The sequence below is a fragment of the Heptranchias perlo genome, chromosome 38 (assembly GCF_035084215.1).
Source record: "Heptranchias perlo isolate sHepPer1 chromosome 38, sHepPer1.hap1, whole genome shotgun sequence".
In the NCBI taxonomy this organism is placed as follows: domain Eukaryota; kingdom Metazoa; phylum Chordata; class Chondrichthyes; order Hexanchiformes; family Hexanchidae; genus Heptranchias; species Heptranchias perlo.
The window spans coordinates 16,677,191-16,695,798 of record NC_090362.1 but is presented as its reverse complement, the minus strand read 5'-3'; the positions used below and the strand labels follow the sequence as shown (position 1 = coordinate 16,695,798).

The 18,608-nt window shown below is 41.1% G+C and overlaps 1 protein-coding gene across 1 annotated transcript; it reads left to right on the top strand.

Moving 5' to 3' along the window:
- The first annotated feature begins 584 nt into the window (after positions 1–584).
- On the top strand, positions 585–18,350 carry LOC137304643 (sorbitol dehydrogenase-like). The gene is made up of 9 exons (XM_067973287.1): positions 585–776; positions 4,299–4,332; positions 6,674–6,838; positions 7,932–8,091; positions 10,592–10,710; positions 11,676–11,741; positions 13,607–13,785; positions 15,858–15,979; positions 17,981–18,350. The coding sequence occupies exons 1-9, from the start codon at positions 720–722 to the stop codon at positions 18,249–18,251; spliced, it is 1,173 nt and encodes a 390-aa protein (XP_067829388.1). The 5' UTR covers positions 585–719; the 3' UTR covers positions 18,252–18,350.
- Positions 18,351–18,608: the final 258 nt, after the last annotated feature.

The window sequence follows — 18,608 nt, the reverse complement described above, 5'->3', positions numbered from 1 at the left end:
ATACGTGATCATCTTATCCAGACATGTCATGTCCTGTGACCTTTGTCATTGGAGTGGTTCTGAAGGGAAGTGGAAAGCGAAAGCATTGGTCTCCATGAGAGTTACTTCAAAAGTGGATGTTATTGTCTAAAAAAATACTTTTATATTTTGTAAGACAATGTTTTTTAAAAAAACTTTTCTGAATGGGCAATCCCCTTCAAATATTAAGACATTCCCAGGAAGTCTCTTGCAAATACTAACATGGTCCTTGCTGCCCAGGACTCAAGTGGGGAAATAGTTTGTGTAATTCCCAGATTTTGCTCCTTTAAAGACGGCTAGGTTAACTTATATGCCCCGGCATTGAACATTTTGGTCACTGATTGGCTGTAAAGGGACGGGTTTCAGCTAATCAAGGCCCATATTTGTAAATATTGACGAGGGGAGATGTCACAGGCGCAAACATCCGACGCCTGAAAGGTTACCCTGTTAGTTTTTGTGACGCAAATTGTGTTAAAACATCCGGGCGCTGGGCTGGGCGAGTTATACGGTCAAAACAGTGCAGTGAGAGTGTTTGCCAGACCAGCTTGGACGGAAGAAAGGGGGGAATAGTAGGACTAGTGGAACACTGGCCAATGATAACTCTGTTTCAATAGGAAAGGAAAGCTGCAGCTGAACGTCCAACTCCAATTGCCTTTGAACTCATCGAGAAGCCACCAGTTACAAGGAAAAAAAGATTGAAGATGTCGCAACCGGAGAACTTAGCTTTAGTGGTCCATGGACCAGGCGATATGAAACTGGTAATTTATTTGCCTTGAAAGCTGAAGAATTTTTATATCGTGTACTCATATTGGGATCTTGTATATCATGTACTCACAATGGGATCTTGTATATCATGTACTCACATTGGGATCTTGTATATCATGTACTCACAATGGGATCTTGCACATCGTGTACTGACATTGGGACATTGACACATATCGTGTACTGAGATCTTGATCTTGTATATCACGTACTCACATTGTGATCTTGTATATCATGTACTCACATTGTGATCTTATATGGTATACTGAGATTGTGATCTTGTATAAAGTACTCAAATTGTGATCTTGTATATAGAATCATAGAATCCTACAACGCAGGAGGCCATTCGGCCCATCATGCCTGTGCCGGCTCTTTGAAAGAGCTGTCCAATTTAGTCCCACACCCCAGCTTTTCCCCCCTAACCCTGCAAACTAATCCTCTTCCAGTACATGTCCAATTGCGTTTTGAAAGTTCCTATGGAATCTGCTTCCACCACCCTTTCAGGTAGTGAGTTCCAGATCTTAACAACCCTCTGTGTGAAAAAATTCTCCTAATTTCCCCTCTAGTTCTTCTGCCAATTATTTTAAATCTATGACCTCTGGCTACTGACCCACTTGCCAGAGGAAACAGTCCCACAGCAAATGTTCTATCTAAGTGATGCTGTGTCAACTGAGTGGGCAGCGGAACTGGCTGCTAACATCAAGGGTATCTGCTTCATTCGAACCAGCCAACCAGAAAATACAATAATTTATAAAAATAGTGAAATATATGAACCTCTCATTATTTTGAATACCTCTATCAGGTCTCCCCTTAACCTTCTCTGCTCTAAGGAGAACAGTCCCAGCTTCTCCAATGTCCCTCATCCTGGTAAACTTCTTCTGTAACCTCTCCAAGTTTTTGACATCCTCCCTAAAGTGTGGTGCCCAGAATCAGCTGAGGCCTAACCAGTGATTTGTAAAGGTTTAGCATAACTTCTTTGTTTTTGTATTCAATGCCCCTATTTACAAAGCCAATTATCCTGTACGCTTTCTTAACCGCCTTATCAACTCGCCCTGCCACCTTCAATAATTTGTGAATTATGCACCCCCAGGTCCATTTGCTGTTGCATCCCCTCAAAATAGTATCATTTAGTTTATACTGCCTCTCCATGTTGTTCCTCCCAAAATGCATCACTTCACAGTTACCCACATTAAATTGCATCTGCCATGCGTCTGCCCATTTCACCAGTCTACGTCCTCCAGAAGTCTGCTGCTATCCTCCTCACTATTTATTACATTGCCAAGTTTTGTATCATCTGCAAACTTCAAAATTGTACTCCCTATATACCCCAGTCCAGGTCATTTATGTATAACAAGAAAAGCAATGGTCTCAATACCCATCCCTGGGGGCCCTTTCTCTCCAGTCAGAGAAACATCTGTTCACCACTACTCTCTGCCTCTTATCCATTAGCTAATTACGAACCGAAGTTACCACTGTCCCTTTAATCCCATGTGCTTCTATTTTCCGAATAAGTCTGTTATGCAGTACTTTATCAAATGCGTTTTGAAAGTCCATATATACATCCACTGCACTACCTTCATCAACCCTCTCTGGTACTTCATCAAAGAGCTCAGTCAGGTTAGACAGACACCATTTGCCTTTAACAAATTCATGCTAGTTGTCCCATATTAACCCATGCATCGCCAAGTGAGAATTAATTTTGTCCTTGACAATGGTCTCTAGTAGTTTTCCTACCACTGATGTTAGACTGATTGGCCTGTAGTTACCAGGTTTATCCCTCACTTTTTTGAACAGGGGTGTAACATTTGCAGTCCTCCAGTCCATTGGCATCACTCCCATATCCAAGGAGGATTGGAAGATTGTGGTCAGAGCTTCTGCTATCTCCACCTTTGCTTCTCTCAGCAACCTAGGATGCATTCCACCTAGACTGGGTGACTTGTTAACTTTGAGCGATGCCAACCTATCTATTTTTATCCTATCCAATATCTCTACTCTCGCCTCCTCTACTGCGACATTAACTTCATCCTCTTCTTTTTGAAGACAGATGCAAAGTACTCATTCAGCACTTCAGTCATGCTCTCTACCTCCACAGGAAGATTTTCTTCTTTGTCCCTTATCCCTATATCATGTACTCACATCGTGATCTTGCATATTGTGTACTCCCATCGTGATCTTGCATATCGTGTACTCACAATGTGATCTTGCATATTGTGTACTCACATCGTGATCTTGCATATCGTGTATTCACATCGTGATCTTGCATATCGTGTACTCCCATCGTGATCTTGCATATCGTGTACTCACTTTGTCATCCTGCATTTGGGCTTCTCAAAGATGAATTCTATTTTTGCTGTTTTTTTAAAGGCTACAGTCGTCTAAAACAGGAGGGCTGAAGATGGTCTATGTGAATATTTTATGCAGCTGTTCCATAGAAATATAATATGTGGAAGAATGCATATGTTGTGGGAGGAACAAAAATCTAATCTGGATGTAATGCTTGATTATTTGACAGACTTGTGTCTGGTGGGAGTTTTTTTGGTAAGATCTTGGGCTACTGATAGATTGCTCACTTAAACAGTCACAGAATGTGACAGCAATAAAGGCAACTAGTGGGTGACTGGAATAACATTTTATTCCTCCACTTACCAAGACTTTCATAATGATTTAAACGGAGACTGCTTTTTTTTGGTTTAACTGTGTGTTCTTAAAAAGTACATAAAGTCGTATATAGATACAGCCAAAGATTGAACAGGTTGGGTCTATACTCATTGGAGTTTAGAAGAATGAGAGGAGATCTTATTGAAACATACAAGATTCTGAGGGGACTTGATAGGGTAGATGCTGAGAGGATGTTACCCCTCATGGGGGAATCTAAAACTAGGGGGCGTAGTCTCAGAATAAGGGGTCGCCTGTTTAAGACGGAAATGAGGAGGAATTTCTTTTCCCAGAGGGTCGTGAATCTTTGGAATTCTTTACCCCAAAAAGCTGTGGAGGCCGAGTCATTGAATACATTCAAGGCTGAGTTAGACAAATTTTTGATCAGCAAGGGAGTCAAAGGATATGGGGAAAAGGCAGGAAAGTGGAGTTGAGGTAAAAATCAGATCAGCCACGATCTCATTGAATGGCGGAGCAGGCTCGAGGGGCCGAATGGCCTACTCCTGCTCCTATCTCTTATGGTCTTATGGATTCAAGCACCCATTCTCTAATTCCAGCCAGCCACTGCCTATGTAGGATTACAGCCAAAGTATTCACGATCCTGTTGCATTTAAAAGTTTTGTTTGCACTTGAGCCTTTGTTGAAGGGGAGTGGGGGAGGGAGGAGTGAAAGAGGGGTTAGGGAGGAGGTAGAACCACACAATAACACACTGATCACCGTTCAGGCTAGTACGTCTGCTGATGGAGTACATGCCGTCTCCTTTATTACCGGTAGTTGTAGTAAAATCTCTGTTTATTTCGATCACAAGTGACCTACAAAAGCATAGGACTTCTCTTTAAAAAATACATTTCTTCTCTCCACAGGACAAACGTCCAGTTGGGGAACCAGGTGCTGGCGGTAAGCATATTCTTAAAAAGATTTTCTCAAGTGAAGCCTTCCTCTGTTCTTTTGATTTGCTTATTTTTCTTTTTCAGGCACCGCACCATATCTTAGAAACGTTGATCGTACCACAAACCTACTCCGTTAATGGTAGGGCGTTGGGGAGAGTTATAGAACAAAGAGATCTAGGAGTACAGATTCATAGCTCCTTGAAAGTGGAGTCACAGGTGGATAGGGTGGTGAAGAAGGCATTCGGCATGCTTGGTTTCATTGGTCAGAACATTGAATGCAGGAGTTGGGATGTCTTGTTGAAGTTGTACAGGGCATTGGTGAGGCCACACTTGGAGTACTGTGTACAGTTCTGGTCACCCTATTATAGAAAGGATATTATTAAACTAGAAAGAGTGCAGAAAAGATTTACTAGGATGCTACCGGGACTTGATGGTTTGACTTACAGGGAGAGGTTAGACAGACTGGGACTTTTTTCCCTGGAGAGTAGGAGGTTAAGGGGTGATCTTATAGAAGTCTATAAAATAATGAGGGGCATAGATAAGGTCGAGAGTCAAAATCTTTTCCCAAAGGTAGGGGAGTCTATAACGAGGGGGCATAGATTTAAGGTGAGAGGGGAGAGATACAAAAGGGTCCAGAGGGGCAATTTTTTCACTCAAAGGGTGGTGAGTGTCTGGAACGAGCTGCCAGAGGCAGTAGTAGAGGCGGGTACAATTTTGTCTTTTAAAAAGCATTTGGACAGTTACATGGGTAAGATGGGTATAGAGGGATATGGGCCAAGTGCAGGCAATTGGGACTAGCTTAGTGGTATAAACTGGGCGACATGGACATGTTGGGCCGAAGGGCCTGTTTCCATGTTGTAACTTCTATGATTCTATAAAAACACACGTTAATGTACTAACCTATTGGGCGGTAAAACAGTTCAGACTTTAATGCTACTTATACCATAGGTTGCAGGATTTTCAAACCCTTGATTGTAATTCCACCATAGTCCATTCTCAAATATTGAAGGAGATGCTTAAGGCGAAAGATCAGGTAATAGCTGGAGTGGAAAAGATGCCCCAAAGAGCTGTGGATGCTGAGTCATTGAGTATATTCAAGGCTGAGATAGATTTTTGGACTCTAGGGGAATCAAGGGATATGGGGATCGGGTGGGAAAGTGGAGTTGAGGTCAAAGATCAGCCATGATCTTATTGAATGGCGGAGCAGGCTCGAGGGGCCGTATGGCCAACTCCTGCTCCTATTTCTTATGTTCTTATGTCATTACCAGGCACTAGATGCTTGCAATAGGGTTTGCAACCTTCTATAATGGTCCTTGAAGAATGACTTGCAGTTATAACACTCCTATTTCCTGTAAAGAATCTAAATGTTTATATTAGGGTAAGTTTTCCCTAAAACTTGGTCAAGATGCTTGAAGCAATATACTGCTGGCTGATAGATGGAAATAATGGGAATGTGGTTCCATCCAAACTGATGCAGGGGGATGACTTGATAAATTGATTTCTCAAATGATCTGCCTAGATCTGTTTTGTAGTTGCTCAGTAGCAAGTGAGATTCAAAGGATTATAGAATGATACAACACAGGCGGCCATTCAGCCCATTGTGTCTGCGCTGGCTGTTTGAAAGAGCTGTCCAATTAGTCCCACTCCACCTGCCCTTTGCATGTCCCCAGTGAAAAATTCTGCAAACTCTGGGAAACCAACTGCAAGTCAATGCCTCGTTATATCCTCCTGCCTCGTTATATCCGCCTGCCTCATTATATTGTGCTGCCTTATACGAAAGAGCTCTGCAACTAGTTCTTTACAGCTGCACCCTTGATTAAACTGTTGGTGCGCTACTGCACAGCAATTTTTCTTGTTGATTTAGTCTTGTACAAATTATAAGCGGAATGATTGTGTATGGTCCTGGCGCTCATTATTTGTTTTAGATCCGGCAACCTTCTTTCACCTGTTCCTACACACAGTTTTTAGAAATAGCCACTCTCTGCGACCTGTGCTGCTGTAGTTTACAGATCAATGCTCTGTACTTTTAGGCCAACAGTTCGATTGCCAACTTGGAGGGCAGCAAACGTGGTGGAATTGGTTTGAAAGACCTCCTTTTGGAAGACGCCGAGCTGATTTGTGCGCTCTCTTTTCTAGATAGTTTCTCATCAGTCTGCACAGCATCAGACACGGTTAATAGAAATAACATCAACTCATACCGGTTCTCTTCCCAGAAACTAAATTTACCTCTTTTCTAAGGCATGTCTTTTTTTTTAAATGGCCCACATATTCCAAAGTACTTACATCCAAGGTTTTAATTTTCTTCTGCTGAGAGTTGTTTTAATTTTCTTGCTATGCTGTATTTTCAGAGGTCCTGCTGAAGATGCATTCGGTCGGGATCTGCGGCTCCGATGTCCATTACTGGCAACATGGAAAAATTGGAGATTTTGTTGTAAAGAAACCAATGATTCTGGGGCACGAGGGCGCTGGGACTGTGTTTAAATTGGGGTCTGGAGTGCAAAACCTTAAAGTAGGTCAGTCCACAAAAAACACATTATTAAAAAATTTATTTATAAAGCGCTTTCATGACCTCAGGATGTTCCAAAGCGCTTTGCAGCCAATGAAATACTTGTGACGTGTAGTCACTGTTGTAATGTAGGAAACGTGGCAGACAATTTGCACACAAGGTCCCACAAAGAGCTATGAGATAACAACCAGATAATCTGTTTTAGTGATGTTGGTTGAGAGATAAATATTGGCCAGGACACTGGGGAGAACTCGCCTGCTCTTCTTCAAATAGCGCCATGGGATCTTTTACATCCATGGGACTTGAACCCACAACCCTGTGCTTGCTGACCTACCTTGGCTCCCATTCTGGCAACACCTCGATTTTAAAATTCTCATCCTTGTTTTCAAATCCCTCTATGGCCTCGCCCCTCCCTATCTCTGCTTGCTCCTCCAGCCCTACAATCCTCCGAGATCTCTGCGGTCCTCCAATTCTGGCCTCTTGCGCATCACCGATTTTAACTCTCCACAATTGGCGGCCGTGCCTTCAGTTGCCTAGGCCCTAAGCTCTGGAATTCCCTCCCTAACCCTCTCCACGCTCTCTCCTCCTTTAAGACACTCTTTAAAACCTACCTCTTTGACCAAGCTTTTGGTCACCTGCCCTAATATCTCCTTATGTGGCTCAGTGTCAAATTTTGTCTGATAACGCTCCTGTAAAGCGCCTTGGGACGTTTTGCTATGTTAAAGGCACTATATAAAGGCAAGTTGTTATTGTTGATGGTTCTTCTCTCTGCTGCTTGTAAAGGTCCTACATGAAATGGGTTGGGGCAGTCTAGAAGACCTGCACCCCCGGCATAAAACTGCTGACAGTTTGACTCTAAGTTGATGATTTCACTTCGAAAGAACAGTAAGAATGTCTAATAGGATGGAAATGGAAATGTCACACTGGTGCTCTTTTGAGGTGGCATTGCTGGGCCTGAATAAAGGAAGCCTTACCTTGCATCTGGGAGTGGGACTGTTCAATTCCATGCCACTAATAACTTGGTCACTATTTTCTCAAAAAACTAATGGCGGAAAAGAAAAACAAGTAAGTATGCATCTCAAGTGTTTCCTCTGCTACAGGTGACAGAGTTGCTATTGAGCCTGGTGTCCCAAGAGAAAATGATGAGTTTGTTAGAACTGGACGTTACAACCTGTCCCCGACGATTTTCTTCTGTGCTACTCCTCCCGATGATGGGATTCTTTGTCGGTACTATGTCCACAATGCCAACTACTGTTACAAGTGAGTTCCTCATGTATATTTACTTGCTTGTCGCTGGTGCTAGGGGGTTGCTACACTTTACCTCAGCATCACTGGGTTTGGGTTTGGGAATAGGAATGTAGCCAGGATTCCTCCTGCTCCTGATCTCTTTCCAGGGACTACGGTTGAAAGTTTGAATGCATGGATATTGGATGAGGAAAGGATCAAGGTTAGCTGTGAACATTGAGTGGGAACAACTCTCACTGTCTTGCTCACTTGTGAGATCAAGAGGGTGAATTTGACCCTTTAAGAATATTGTTGTCTACGTGTGATGACTGCATCCTCAGTCATTATCTATTCATACTACTTTGTGTTTTTTAAGATGCAAATAAATACACTAGCTAATTAAAACTGGAAAAAATTGGAATTTAAAATGTATCACAAGCCTACATGAAGTAGATAGATGACTGCATTTGGGGAACATGCCATCTATAAAGGCAGATTTAAGTAAGACAGCTAATTATGGGGACTGAGAATTACTCATGGGAAATGCAGTGTAACCATATAAAAGAAAGTTGCAGTACTTTAAGACCTCAAATTGTAATGGGTACTTAACTCTCATTGCAACATAGCAATAAGACCAAACCAAATTAACTTTTGCCAATAGCTGCTTCATCACACAGTCTCGCTCTTGCACTCACATTCTGTCTCAATTGTAAAATGATTTGTACATTGCCAAAATGACCAGCAATAGAATGCAAACTGCGCTCCCTCAGTGGATTTTAAAATATATCAAATGCTCCCTTCTAGCTTCAATCTCCTGCATATATGTCACAATAGGACTGTCGGAAATGGACACTAGATTGTGAAAAGTGAAAAACATCAATTAGATAAACTGGACTTCAAAATGCAAGGGAAATACTTGGAAAACTGTCCACATCACTGGTAAATTGAACCTCAGTGGTTAGAATGGCCTTTATAAGATTAGCAATGTTCATAGAATCATAGAATCTTACAACACAAAAGTAGGCCATTCAGCTGATCGTGCCTGTGCCGGCTTTTTGAAAGAGCTATTAAGCTATTGAGCTATCCCCTGCTCTTTCCCCATAGTTCTGCAAATTTTTCCCCAAATATTAAATTTTCCAAGGGCAAGATTACAGTGATGTGCGCGTACAGTCCCCACACACTACAGCACATGTATTTTTTCATTAGGGTGACGAGACAATGAAACAACAAAGGTTTGAGGTGAGAGCATAAATCTCAAAAGAGAAGCCTGAGCAGTTTATCAACTTGAGATTGCATGCCCTTGAAACAAACCCCAACCAGTGGAGTTTGTGGGGAGGACATCTTATTCTTATTTTGATGGATATGCTATGCTCCTTAAATTGATATTTTAATGGTCATATATATATGTAAAGCACAACATCAATATGTTAAAGACAATGGTTTTGTATCAAGATTCTAAAAATGTTCTACCTCCTCTCCTGCCACAGTTCTGCAGTATCATATTCCTTCAGATTCGTTGACTAGTTATCTGTAAATAGTTTGTCCAGGTAGAGCCATGCCTTGAATGTGGGTAAGCGGAGATAGCCAGGGATCGAGTTAGGTAATAGGATACTCTCAACACTTCTCTGAATGTTGTCGATATTGAGCCATAATTTGCTGTGGCAGGGCATCTGAAGGTGTCTGCCGTTAGTTAGACTTGCCCCTGCACGTTTAGGTTTTTCGTTTTTTTTGCGTAGCAAGTTGCTGAAAGTGCGACCTGATAACGGCACAGCGAGGGAAACAGGCCATCTGGGACCTGAGTGAACAGGGCAAGCAACCGGGCATCTCCTTAACCAATCAGATTGAGGGATTGTGAAATTAACAATAAAGGACTGAGAAGGAAATTACAGTGGGTGAATTCAGTGTCAAACCAGGTACAGAAAGAGAAATAAAGAGAGGGAAAGAAAGAAATAATTTTGAAAATGTAAAAAATTAAAATGATTTTTTTTTAGTTTTCCTAAATTTTACATTTTTAAAATCTCCAACATTTAAAACCTGTAGTTAATCTTCAGTCCCAGAGAGTTTGATTGGCAGCAATTAAAACTTATCACATCGTTAAAAGCGTACTTAGACTGAAATGGACAAGTCTTAGTTCGTATCTCCCGTGCAAATACAGCAGCCTCACTCTGCTCAATGCATTTCGGTGGCGAGGCAGACAGCGAGATGCCGTTTTCGCGAAGCTAACAGCGGAGCAGCGCAACTCGGACAGCAACTTTTTGGATTTCTGGGCTTAACCGCGCATCTGCCCCTTGCCTGATGTCGCTGTACCGTTTGCACATAAATGACAGTGAGTGTGCCATGAGCCTCACCGTTATTTTGACAGCAAATTCTGGCCCATTCTGTTTCAAAGTGGGCCACCATCTGATACTCCCAGATGATGTCAATAGATGCCAAACATAAGGAATGATGTGAAAAGCTTCATATATAATGAATTATGTAGTGCAGGCATTTGTTTATGTAAGGAAAGTTTAATGTTTGTTGTGTCGTCTTATTTCAGACTTCCTGAGTGCGTGAGCTTTGAGGAAGGTGCATTGATTGAGCCTCTTTCTGTTGGGATTCATGCCTGTCGCAGAGGTGGGGTGGGAATGGGCAGCAAGGTCCTCATCTTTGGGGCAGGTAAGCAGTAGCTTATGTCGATCACTTGTCACTGATATCAGCAAACTAGATGGGTTTCTCAGAAATTGTTTCAAGATCAAGAAGGAACAGAGTGACAGAACAGACGGAGTCAACTGAAAAAGAATTTGGAATGAGATATCAACAAAAGTAGAGCAATTTCAGAAGCCACTAGATAGTGATGAACATAGCTTTGGATGGAAGACAAATGTCAGCAATTTGTATAGAAGTGCAAGGACTTTAGAGATGTCGAAGGCAATAATGGATGATTCACGATATGGACTAAATGACTCTTTCTGCTTTAAATGGATTTCTTGCTATGTAACATGTTTGTTTGTGAATCTAGATTCAGTTGGTTCAGTGAAGATGTTCATAATGCAGGATTGATTTTACAAACGTGCTTCTGGTGGGGAGCCCCACCTGCTGGGAGCACGTATCAGGAAATCTGCTGGAAAAAGTCTAAATTAACTCCGGCAACCAATGCTGCAGTGTTACACTCCAGATTTTAGACAACTGAAATAGTAATCACACCCATTCTACCAGCCCTTCTGAAGTGAGTCACTTTATCACACAAGCAGTCTCCAAGATTCTGCAATGCTCATCATCGAGTGAATTCCCGAGTGTCTCTGACTTTATGGTTACACTGCTTTGACTCAAAGTAAAACAGGAAGAGTTTCAACTGAGAACTCTTCTCATGCTGGTCAAGTACCTGCTGTTGTCTAGGAGGAAGGTATCTACCCAGGCTTTGCCTGTGGGGTGATGCATTTTGTGGGAGACTAATAAAGGGAAATGGAAGAAAACAAATAAATATGTTTATTAAAAAAGCAAAATAAGCTGATATTGATGTTAGATATCTCCTGCAGACACATTTGTGCCAAATTTTTTGAATAACAATTACGTTTATGCATAAATAACACAGCTCTGTCCCAGTACTTTGCACGTGATCTAACTGCCAGCCTTTCATTTAGGGCCAATCGGACTTATGAATCTGCTTGTTGCCAAGTCTATGGGAGGAGGTCCAATTGCGATTTGTGGTAAGGTCATTTGTGTGTGTTTTTAAATTTTCTTTTTAATCTATTTCTAGTTAAAATGTCTGAATTTTCTGTCTCTTGGCTTTGATTATAATATTGCTGTTTTCTAGCAAAACAATGAAGTCTTAGCCTTGTAAGTGTTGAAAAGAGCAGCGTTTTTTTTTACTTAAGGTAGGGTTGCTTTTGGGCCTCATGCTGCTCAAAGCACAAGCAGTTCAGTTCTATCTGTGTATTTATTTTCCACTCAGATTGTCCTGTTTTAATTTTGTTTCTGTCTGGAGGTTTGGGAAGGGCTGCTCTTTGATCTTGTCTCATTGATGAATAAGCCCTAAATCAAAAGAATGCAAAACTTTATATGTGGCCGATGAGACTCCATGAGGTGCACCCAAGACTCCCACGAAGATGAAAATCTTGGACACTGCTGCACCAAAGTTAGGAATTAGAGAATAAAACCTGGCCCATTGTCCCACAGATAATGGGGCAAAAATGCTAATTTTCAGCTTTATCTACCTATTCACTCACTGTTTATCCCCAAAAGTCTGATTGGCATTGACCCCAAAGAATGTCTGTAAAATTTGCATTTTTTTTTTAAATGACTATTTGACCTCAGGTTGTTTACAGCAATGGGGCTTTGTGACTTTCACAAGATTGCAGGTGAATTAATCCAGGGTTTTCGCCTCAATTATTCTATCTTGGAGTCCATGATGTCTTGATCATTCTATGTGTGAAAAGAACTTCCTGATATCAGTCTTAAATTTGCCTTTTACTAGGTTGAACCTGTAATCTTTTTTTTCCGCAGTTTAATTTCAAGTAATTTTTCCAAGTCTTTCCTCATAGCTCAAACTCTAACACTAGGAATCAGCCTTGTGTGGCTCCTCTGCACTGCCTCCAATGCTTGAATGTCTCCCTTGTGTCTTGGTGACCAGAACTGGACACAGTACTTAAGAAGTGGTCTGACCACAGTGTCGTACTGTTTGATTATGTCTTCCTCTGATTTGCATTCTACTGTTTTGGCTATGTAGTTCAATGTTCTATTCGGTCTGTTGATCACTACTCCTAATTGGTTGAAAAGGTTGTGCGTTGAGTTTTCTAAGACTCCTAGTTATTCATTTCATCCTCACTCATTTCAACACCATTCATGGAGCACATTTGTTGTCCAGTTTTCCTTCTGAGGTGCTGTACTTTACCTATTAAATTTCATTTGCCATTATTTTGCTCGTATAAATATTTTGTCTAGCTTATTCTGTAATTTTTGGACTGTCTCCCAGCATAACATTATTTGCAAATATGACTAATTTACATTGAAATTCTGAATTTGTGTAAATTAGAAACACTAATGATTCCAACACTGATTCTTACTGTGTCTTCCCCCGCCCCCTCCACACCCCTGAATAACTCCTGTTGCTTTCTGCCCTTCAGCCAATTTCTTTTCCGTACCTTGTATTCCCACAGCTTTGAGCTTAATATCTTTTCATTTGGAACTTTTATCAAATGCTTTCTAGAAGTCTAGGTACAATGTGTCAGATGGCTCGTCACTCCTACAAGCTACTTAGGATTCTAATTTTTTTTAAATCTGCTTAACCTCGTGTACAGAATTACATTTATTACCATCTGGTCTTTCTTTCTTTATAAATTATTTATGTGGTTTAGTTTAAAGGAAAAAATCATTCATTTTTAGTGGCTGTGTCAGTATCTCATTGGAGTCAGGAAGGGGACACTTTATAGTGTGTGGCAGAATTTCACTTGTTATTATAAATGTGTCCGTGAGAATAGCAAATACTTCTTATTTTGCTTAAAATCGTAGAACCTCCTGTTGGAGATTTATTTCTAAGCATTAGCGATCTCACCGCCTCATTGAATCATTTCAGATATGGTGCAAGAGCGATTGGACATGGCAAAGTGCTTGGGTGCTGGCAACATCTTCAAACTGGATAAATGTACATGCCCTCGAGAATTGTCACAGAAGGTGAAGGCTGCTCTTTGTGGAATGCCAGACATAACTATCGAATGCTCTGGGGCAGAGCAATGTGTCCAGGCTGGTATATGTGTAAGTATTGAAGCTGTAGAGTTGATATATTTGGTCAGAAGTTTTTGCAGTCAGGTACGTTTGCACGATTAGCCAGTCATGGATCTCTACACACTTTGTTTTACTCTTGGGAGGTGGGTGACGCTGGCAAGGCCATGTTTGCTGTCCACAACCTAGTTGTCTTAAGTGAATTAAGAGTCAACCATGTAATGTGGGACTGGACTCACATTTAAGCCAGACCGGGTAGGGGAAGGTAGGTTCCCTTCTCTGAAGAGGCTTAGTGAACCAGTTTTGTTTTTATGACAATCTGGCAGCTTTCATGATCATTTTTCTGGTGCCTGCCCACAAGATACCAAATTTATTGAATTCAGTTTCATAACTTGCTATGATGGGAATTGAACTGGGTTACTAGTCTAGTGCCATAACCACTTGACTACTGTACCCCAACATTTTCAATTAAATTTGCCCGATTGGGCACTACAATCCTGTAGGGTCTATCCCATTTGATTTATACTTTTTATTCAGCCTCCTAAAGATTTAGTTTCTTGACATGTGTATGTCAATTGGTACAGGAATTCTTTAAGATCTGCAGTTATCAATCTCTCAGCTTAAATTTAGCTTTGGTCTCCCTGAAGTAAAATTTAGGTTTTTTTCAATGCTCAACAATGGATAATTCATTCCATGAGGGTTGTGGAGAGATCTCTCTCATAACCATTGTAGTGCCAATAAGCCAATCTTAAAGGAATGTTTTCATAGCCCTTTATTTGAATATCCTCTAATGATAACTCCAGTGAAAAATGTCACTTTGAAACATTTAGAATTGCAAAAACACCATGTTGCTTCTAGGTGTTGGTGGCAAAAGAGGATCTTATGAAAAATAAATGATCTCCCTGAGATGCTAAAAGGGTCCTAATCAACACTCTACTGATGGAAGGGAATAATACCATTTTAATATGCAAGTTATAGGTTTATCTCGGTCTTAAACACAGAATCTAGGATCTTATCTAAAATTGCTGGTGAATTAGAGACTGAAAGGTTAATTGATTTATTTAGGCCAGATAAGTTAGGCCAGATAAGTTAGGCCACGGAAGTTTTGGATTGCCTATTGATAGTCAGGGCGAGTGCAATTTCTGCAGTGGCTATTTTATTCAACATAGAACGAACTAAGATGTCATACTGGATCCAGATGAGGCCTTCTACTCTTAACACAAAGTGCGGTGGTTTGATATCTGGTTTGCCAGGTTATACAGCACACAGTGAAATGGAATGTAAACCTCGTTGAATGAAACCTGGGTGAGGTTGTACCCTAAAGGAGATGAACTTGTGAACTTTTATCTCTAGCACTTGAAGATGGGACGGATGCCCATCTTCCAGGGGAATCTTCGAGTAAAGGGAAAGCAGATATCAAACAAACCAGCATTCTGCGTAATTTGGAGGTACTCACCTGGAAGATATGAACTCAATAGGGTTATGTATCTTGCTTGATGTGTTTCTTAGGGTGTAAACTAGTATTGAGTAATGTTAAATTTAACAAAACTAACTAGTACTGTTGTAGTTTTATATCAACAGGGGTGATATACTATGTAATGTAGGATATGTTGTTCTGCTTTGGGGCAGTTAACTAACTTACACATATCTATATGAGTATATTTTTCTCAGTACCACCTAGGTGTAAAGGTGCAAAGAGAAAAACCCGGTCAGGCCAGCTAGAGGTTAATTGTTGTAAATAGAGGACGTGCAGATAGGCGGGTATTTAGCTCCAGGCCAGAAGAAATGGTAATTTTGATGCTTTGAAGTGTGATGGCTGAAACTCTCTAGACTCATGACTTTTATAAAGGCAAGCTGGTGACATGCTTGCTCTTTAAGGAGGAACTTGTGTTGTAGGAAAACCTTGTTTTTGCCAATACAACTAAGCACTAACTTCCAATTTTGCTATGTTATTTATGATGCTTAATTCAAATTATTAGATACTTGATTTCTTTTAGCACAGAAACAACTTTGAATTATCAAGAGTAGGCTGATAAAGTTGTACTTCCTTACAGAAGGCAATTACGAAATGTTGCTTATTCCTACTTCTTGTCTCCTCTTTTTAGTGTACCAAGTCTGGAGGGGTTTTGGTTCTGATTGGTATGGGCACACCGACTATGAATGCCCCCCTACTAAATGCAATAACCCGAGAGCTGGATATCCGAGGGGTTTTCAGATACTGTAACACGTAAGCACCAAGGGGAACGTAGGCCGTTTACAACAAAAGAATTACTAGTTCCTCACGTTTTGCCTGCTAGCCTGTTCAGTTACTCTATGCCGGTGTTTATGCTCCACACGAGCTTCCTCCCACTCTATGTACTTGATCTCGCCCTATCAACATATCCTTCTATTCCTATCGCCCTCATGTACTTATCTGGCTTCCCCTTAAATGTATCTATGCGATTCGCTTTAATCACTCCACGTGGTAGCGAGTTCCACACTCTAACCACTCTCTGAGTAAAGAAGTTTCTTCTGAATTCCTTATTGGATTTATTGGACTATCTTATATTTATGGCCCCTAGTTTTAGACTCCCCACAAGTGGAAACAGTCTAAACTGTGTAACCTATTTAACTTGGGAATTCAAGCAGAATGTTACAGTAAGATTTATGTTATGGTACGATAATCATTGAGTTTATACTGGGCAGTGTGTGGGGTTCACTGCATCGATGTACTAACAAAAGCAATTAGCCAAGAGCTCTGGCTCAACAATAAAACATCATTATTGAACACAAAGAGGGACGATACTGTGAATTTTATATCTTCTTGTCACATAGAATTCTCTTTTAAATGAGGAGTTTACGTCCCTAATAATAATGGAAAACAAAGCCATTATATGGGGCCTTTTACAATAATATTTTAATTTGCCATAACCTCATAATCTGATTTTACCAATTCAAAAGAAGTGTCTATTCTACAGAAGATTTATTAGCTTGTTTTGCAGTTCTACACTTGCTTAAGTTAACAAACTTAGTAATATCCGCATGATCCAGGTGCTATACTTTTGTCAGTACCGCCTAGGTTGTAAAGTGCCACCTGGACAGAGGGCAGAGAGAAAAATCTGGCAAGGTAGGTGGCACCCCCTAGTGCAGCCTGCCTGATTTTAATTACATGAATTTAAATAGAAGGAGAATTGAATGGGATTAGTTATGGACATGCAATCGTCCCCTCCCAATTTTCCTCTTTGTACTCTATGCAGGTTGTGCTCAGGCTGGACGAATAAAAATCTACCCCCTCCCCTCTATAGATTTTAAAACATGGGAGCAGGTAAGCTGTCCTTTCAGCATAGAAGCAGTTGTGGATGCAAGGAGATGCAAAAATAAAAGGTTGAAGATACAAAATGATTTCCCCCTCTAAAGTTAAAGATCAAGAACGTGCAAGACAACCCAAAGCGCCATACAGCCAATTAAACACTTTGAAGTGTAGTCACTGTTGTAATGTAGGAAACGTGGCAGCCAATTTGCACACAGCAAGATCCCACAAACAGCAATGTGATAATGACCAGAGAATCTGTTTTTAGTGGTGTTGGTTAAGGGATAAATATTGGCCAGGACACCGGGGAGAACTCCCCCGCTCTTCTTCGAAATAGCGGCTGTGAGATCTTTTACGTCCACCTGAGAGGGCAGCCGGGGCCTCGGTTTAACATCTCATCCGATAAACGGCACTTCTGACAGTGCAGCACTCCCTCAGTACTGCACTGAAGTGTCAGCCTAGGTTATGTGCTCAAGTCTGAGTGGGACTTGAACCCACAACCTTCTGACTCAGTTACAACTCTAATCCTTTACTTGATTAGAAAAGTAGAACCTGTATCATAAGAAAGTGTTAGCCTGAAAATTACTTTTACGGCATTGATGGACGTAGACTTAAACTGTTCAGATGATACGCCTTTCTCTGCGTTTTTAGTGCTGGTGTTCGTCCAATTAATACAAACTGGTCAATGCCTGCATTGAAATAGCAGACAAACTGTCATATAAACACATTAGATATTTGTCTGCTGATATCGTCAGTAGTAATTTCTGGGCTCTGGTAAGTTAATGTAGGATTGTAAACATGGGGAAAATATCATTCTTTTATGAATGAATTAAATGGTACTTGGTGTATGCATTAAAAAAGTCCCCGTTGCCTCAAAGTGTAGGGTACAGTGCGGTGAGAAATAGTATCATTGCTTGCCTTTTTTTCCTGCTACTTTAGGTGGCCCACTGCGATTAACATGCTGGCTTCAAAGAAGGTGGACGTGAAGCCTTTGATCACACATCACTTCCCCCTGGAAAAGGCCATTGAAGCATTTGAACTGGTGAAGAAAGGTGCAGCACTCAAGGTGATTGTGCTGTGCGAGCAGGAACAGGGGAAGTCGCAAGACCAATGTCAGCAGCAGTGTCAACAGCTGCTGCAACAGTGTCAGCAGCAGTGTCAACAGCTGCAGAAGCAGCAAGACCAGTGTGGAGGGGGTGGCCGTTCCTGAGCTTATTGGCGCTCCTCGTTTTGGCCACAGGCTGCGACATTTTCAGCACAGGCCTCAGACACTGTGTTTCTTCCCCAAATAACTGTCCCAAGTCTGTAATAAACACTCTGAATGAATACATTTGTAAGATTTTTGTTTGGTAAAGCTATGATTTTCCTTAATTTCCCCACCCACCCTCCCCTGTCTCCAGTCCGTTCTGTAGATGCCAAATAAGCTAAGGATCTCTGTGTAATTAGATTGCAACTCTTAAGAACTACGTTACAACAAGTTGCATTTATATAGCACTTTTTACATGGTAAATCATCCCAAGGCGCTTCACAGGCAGGAGCACATCAGACAAAAATTGACACCGAGCCA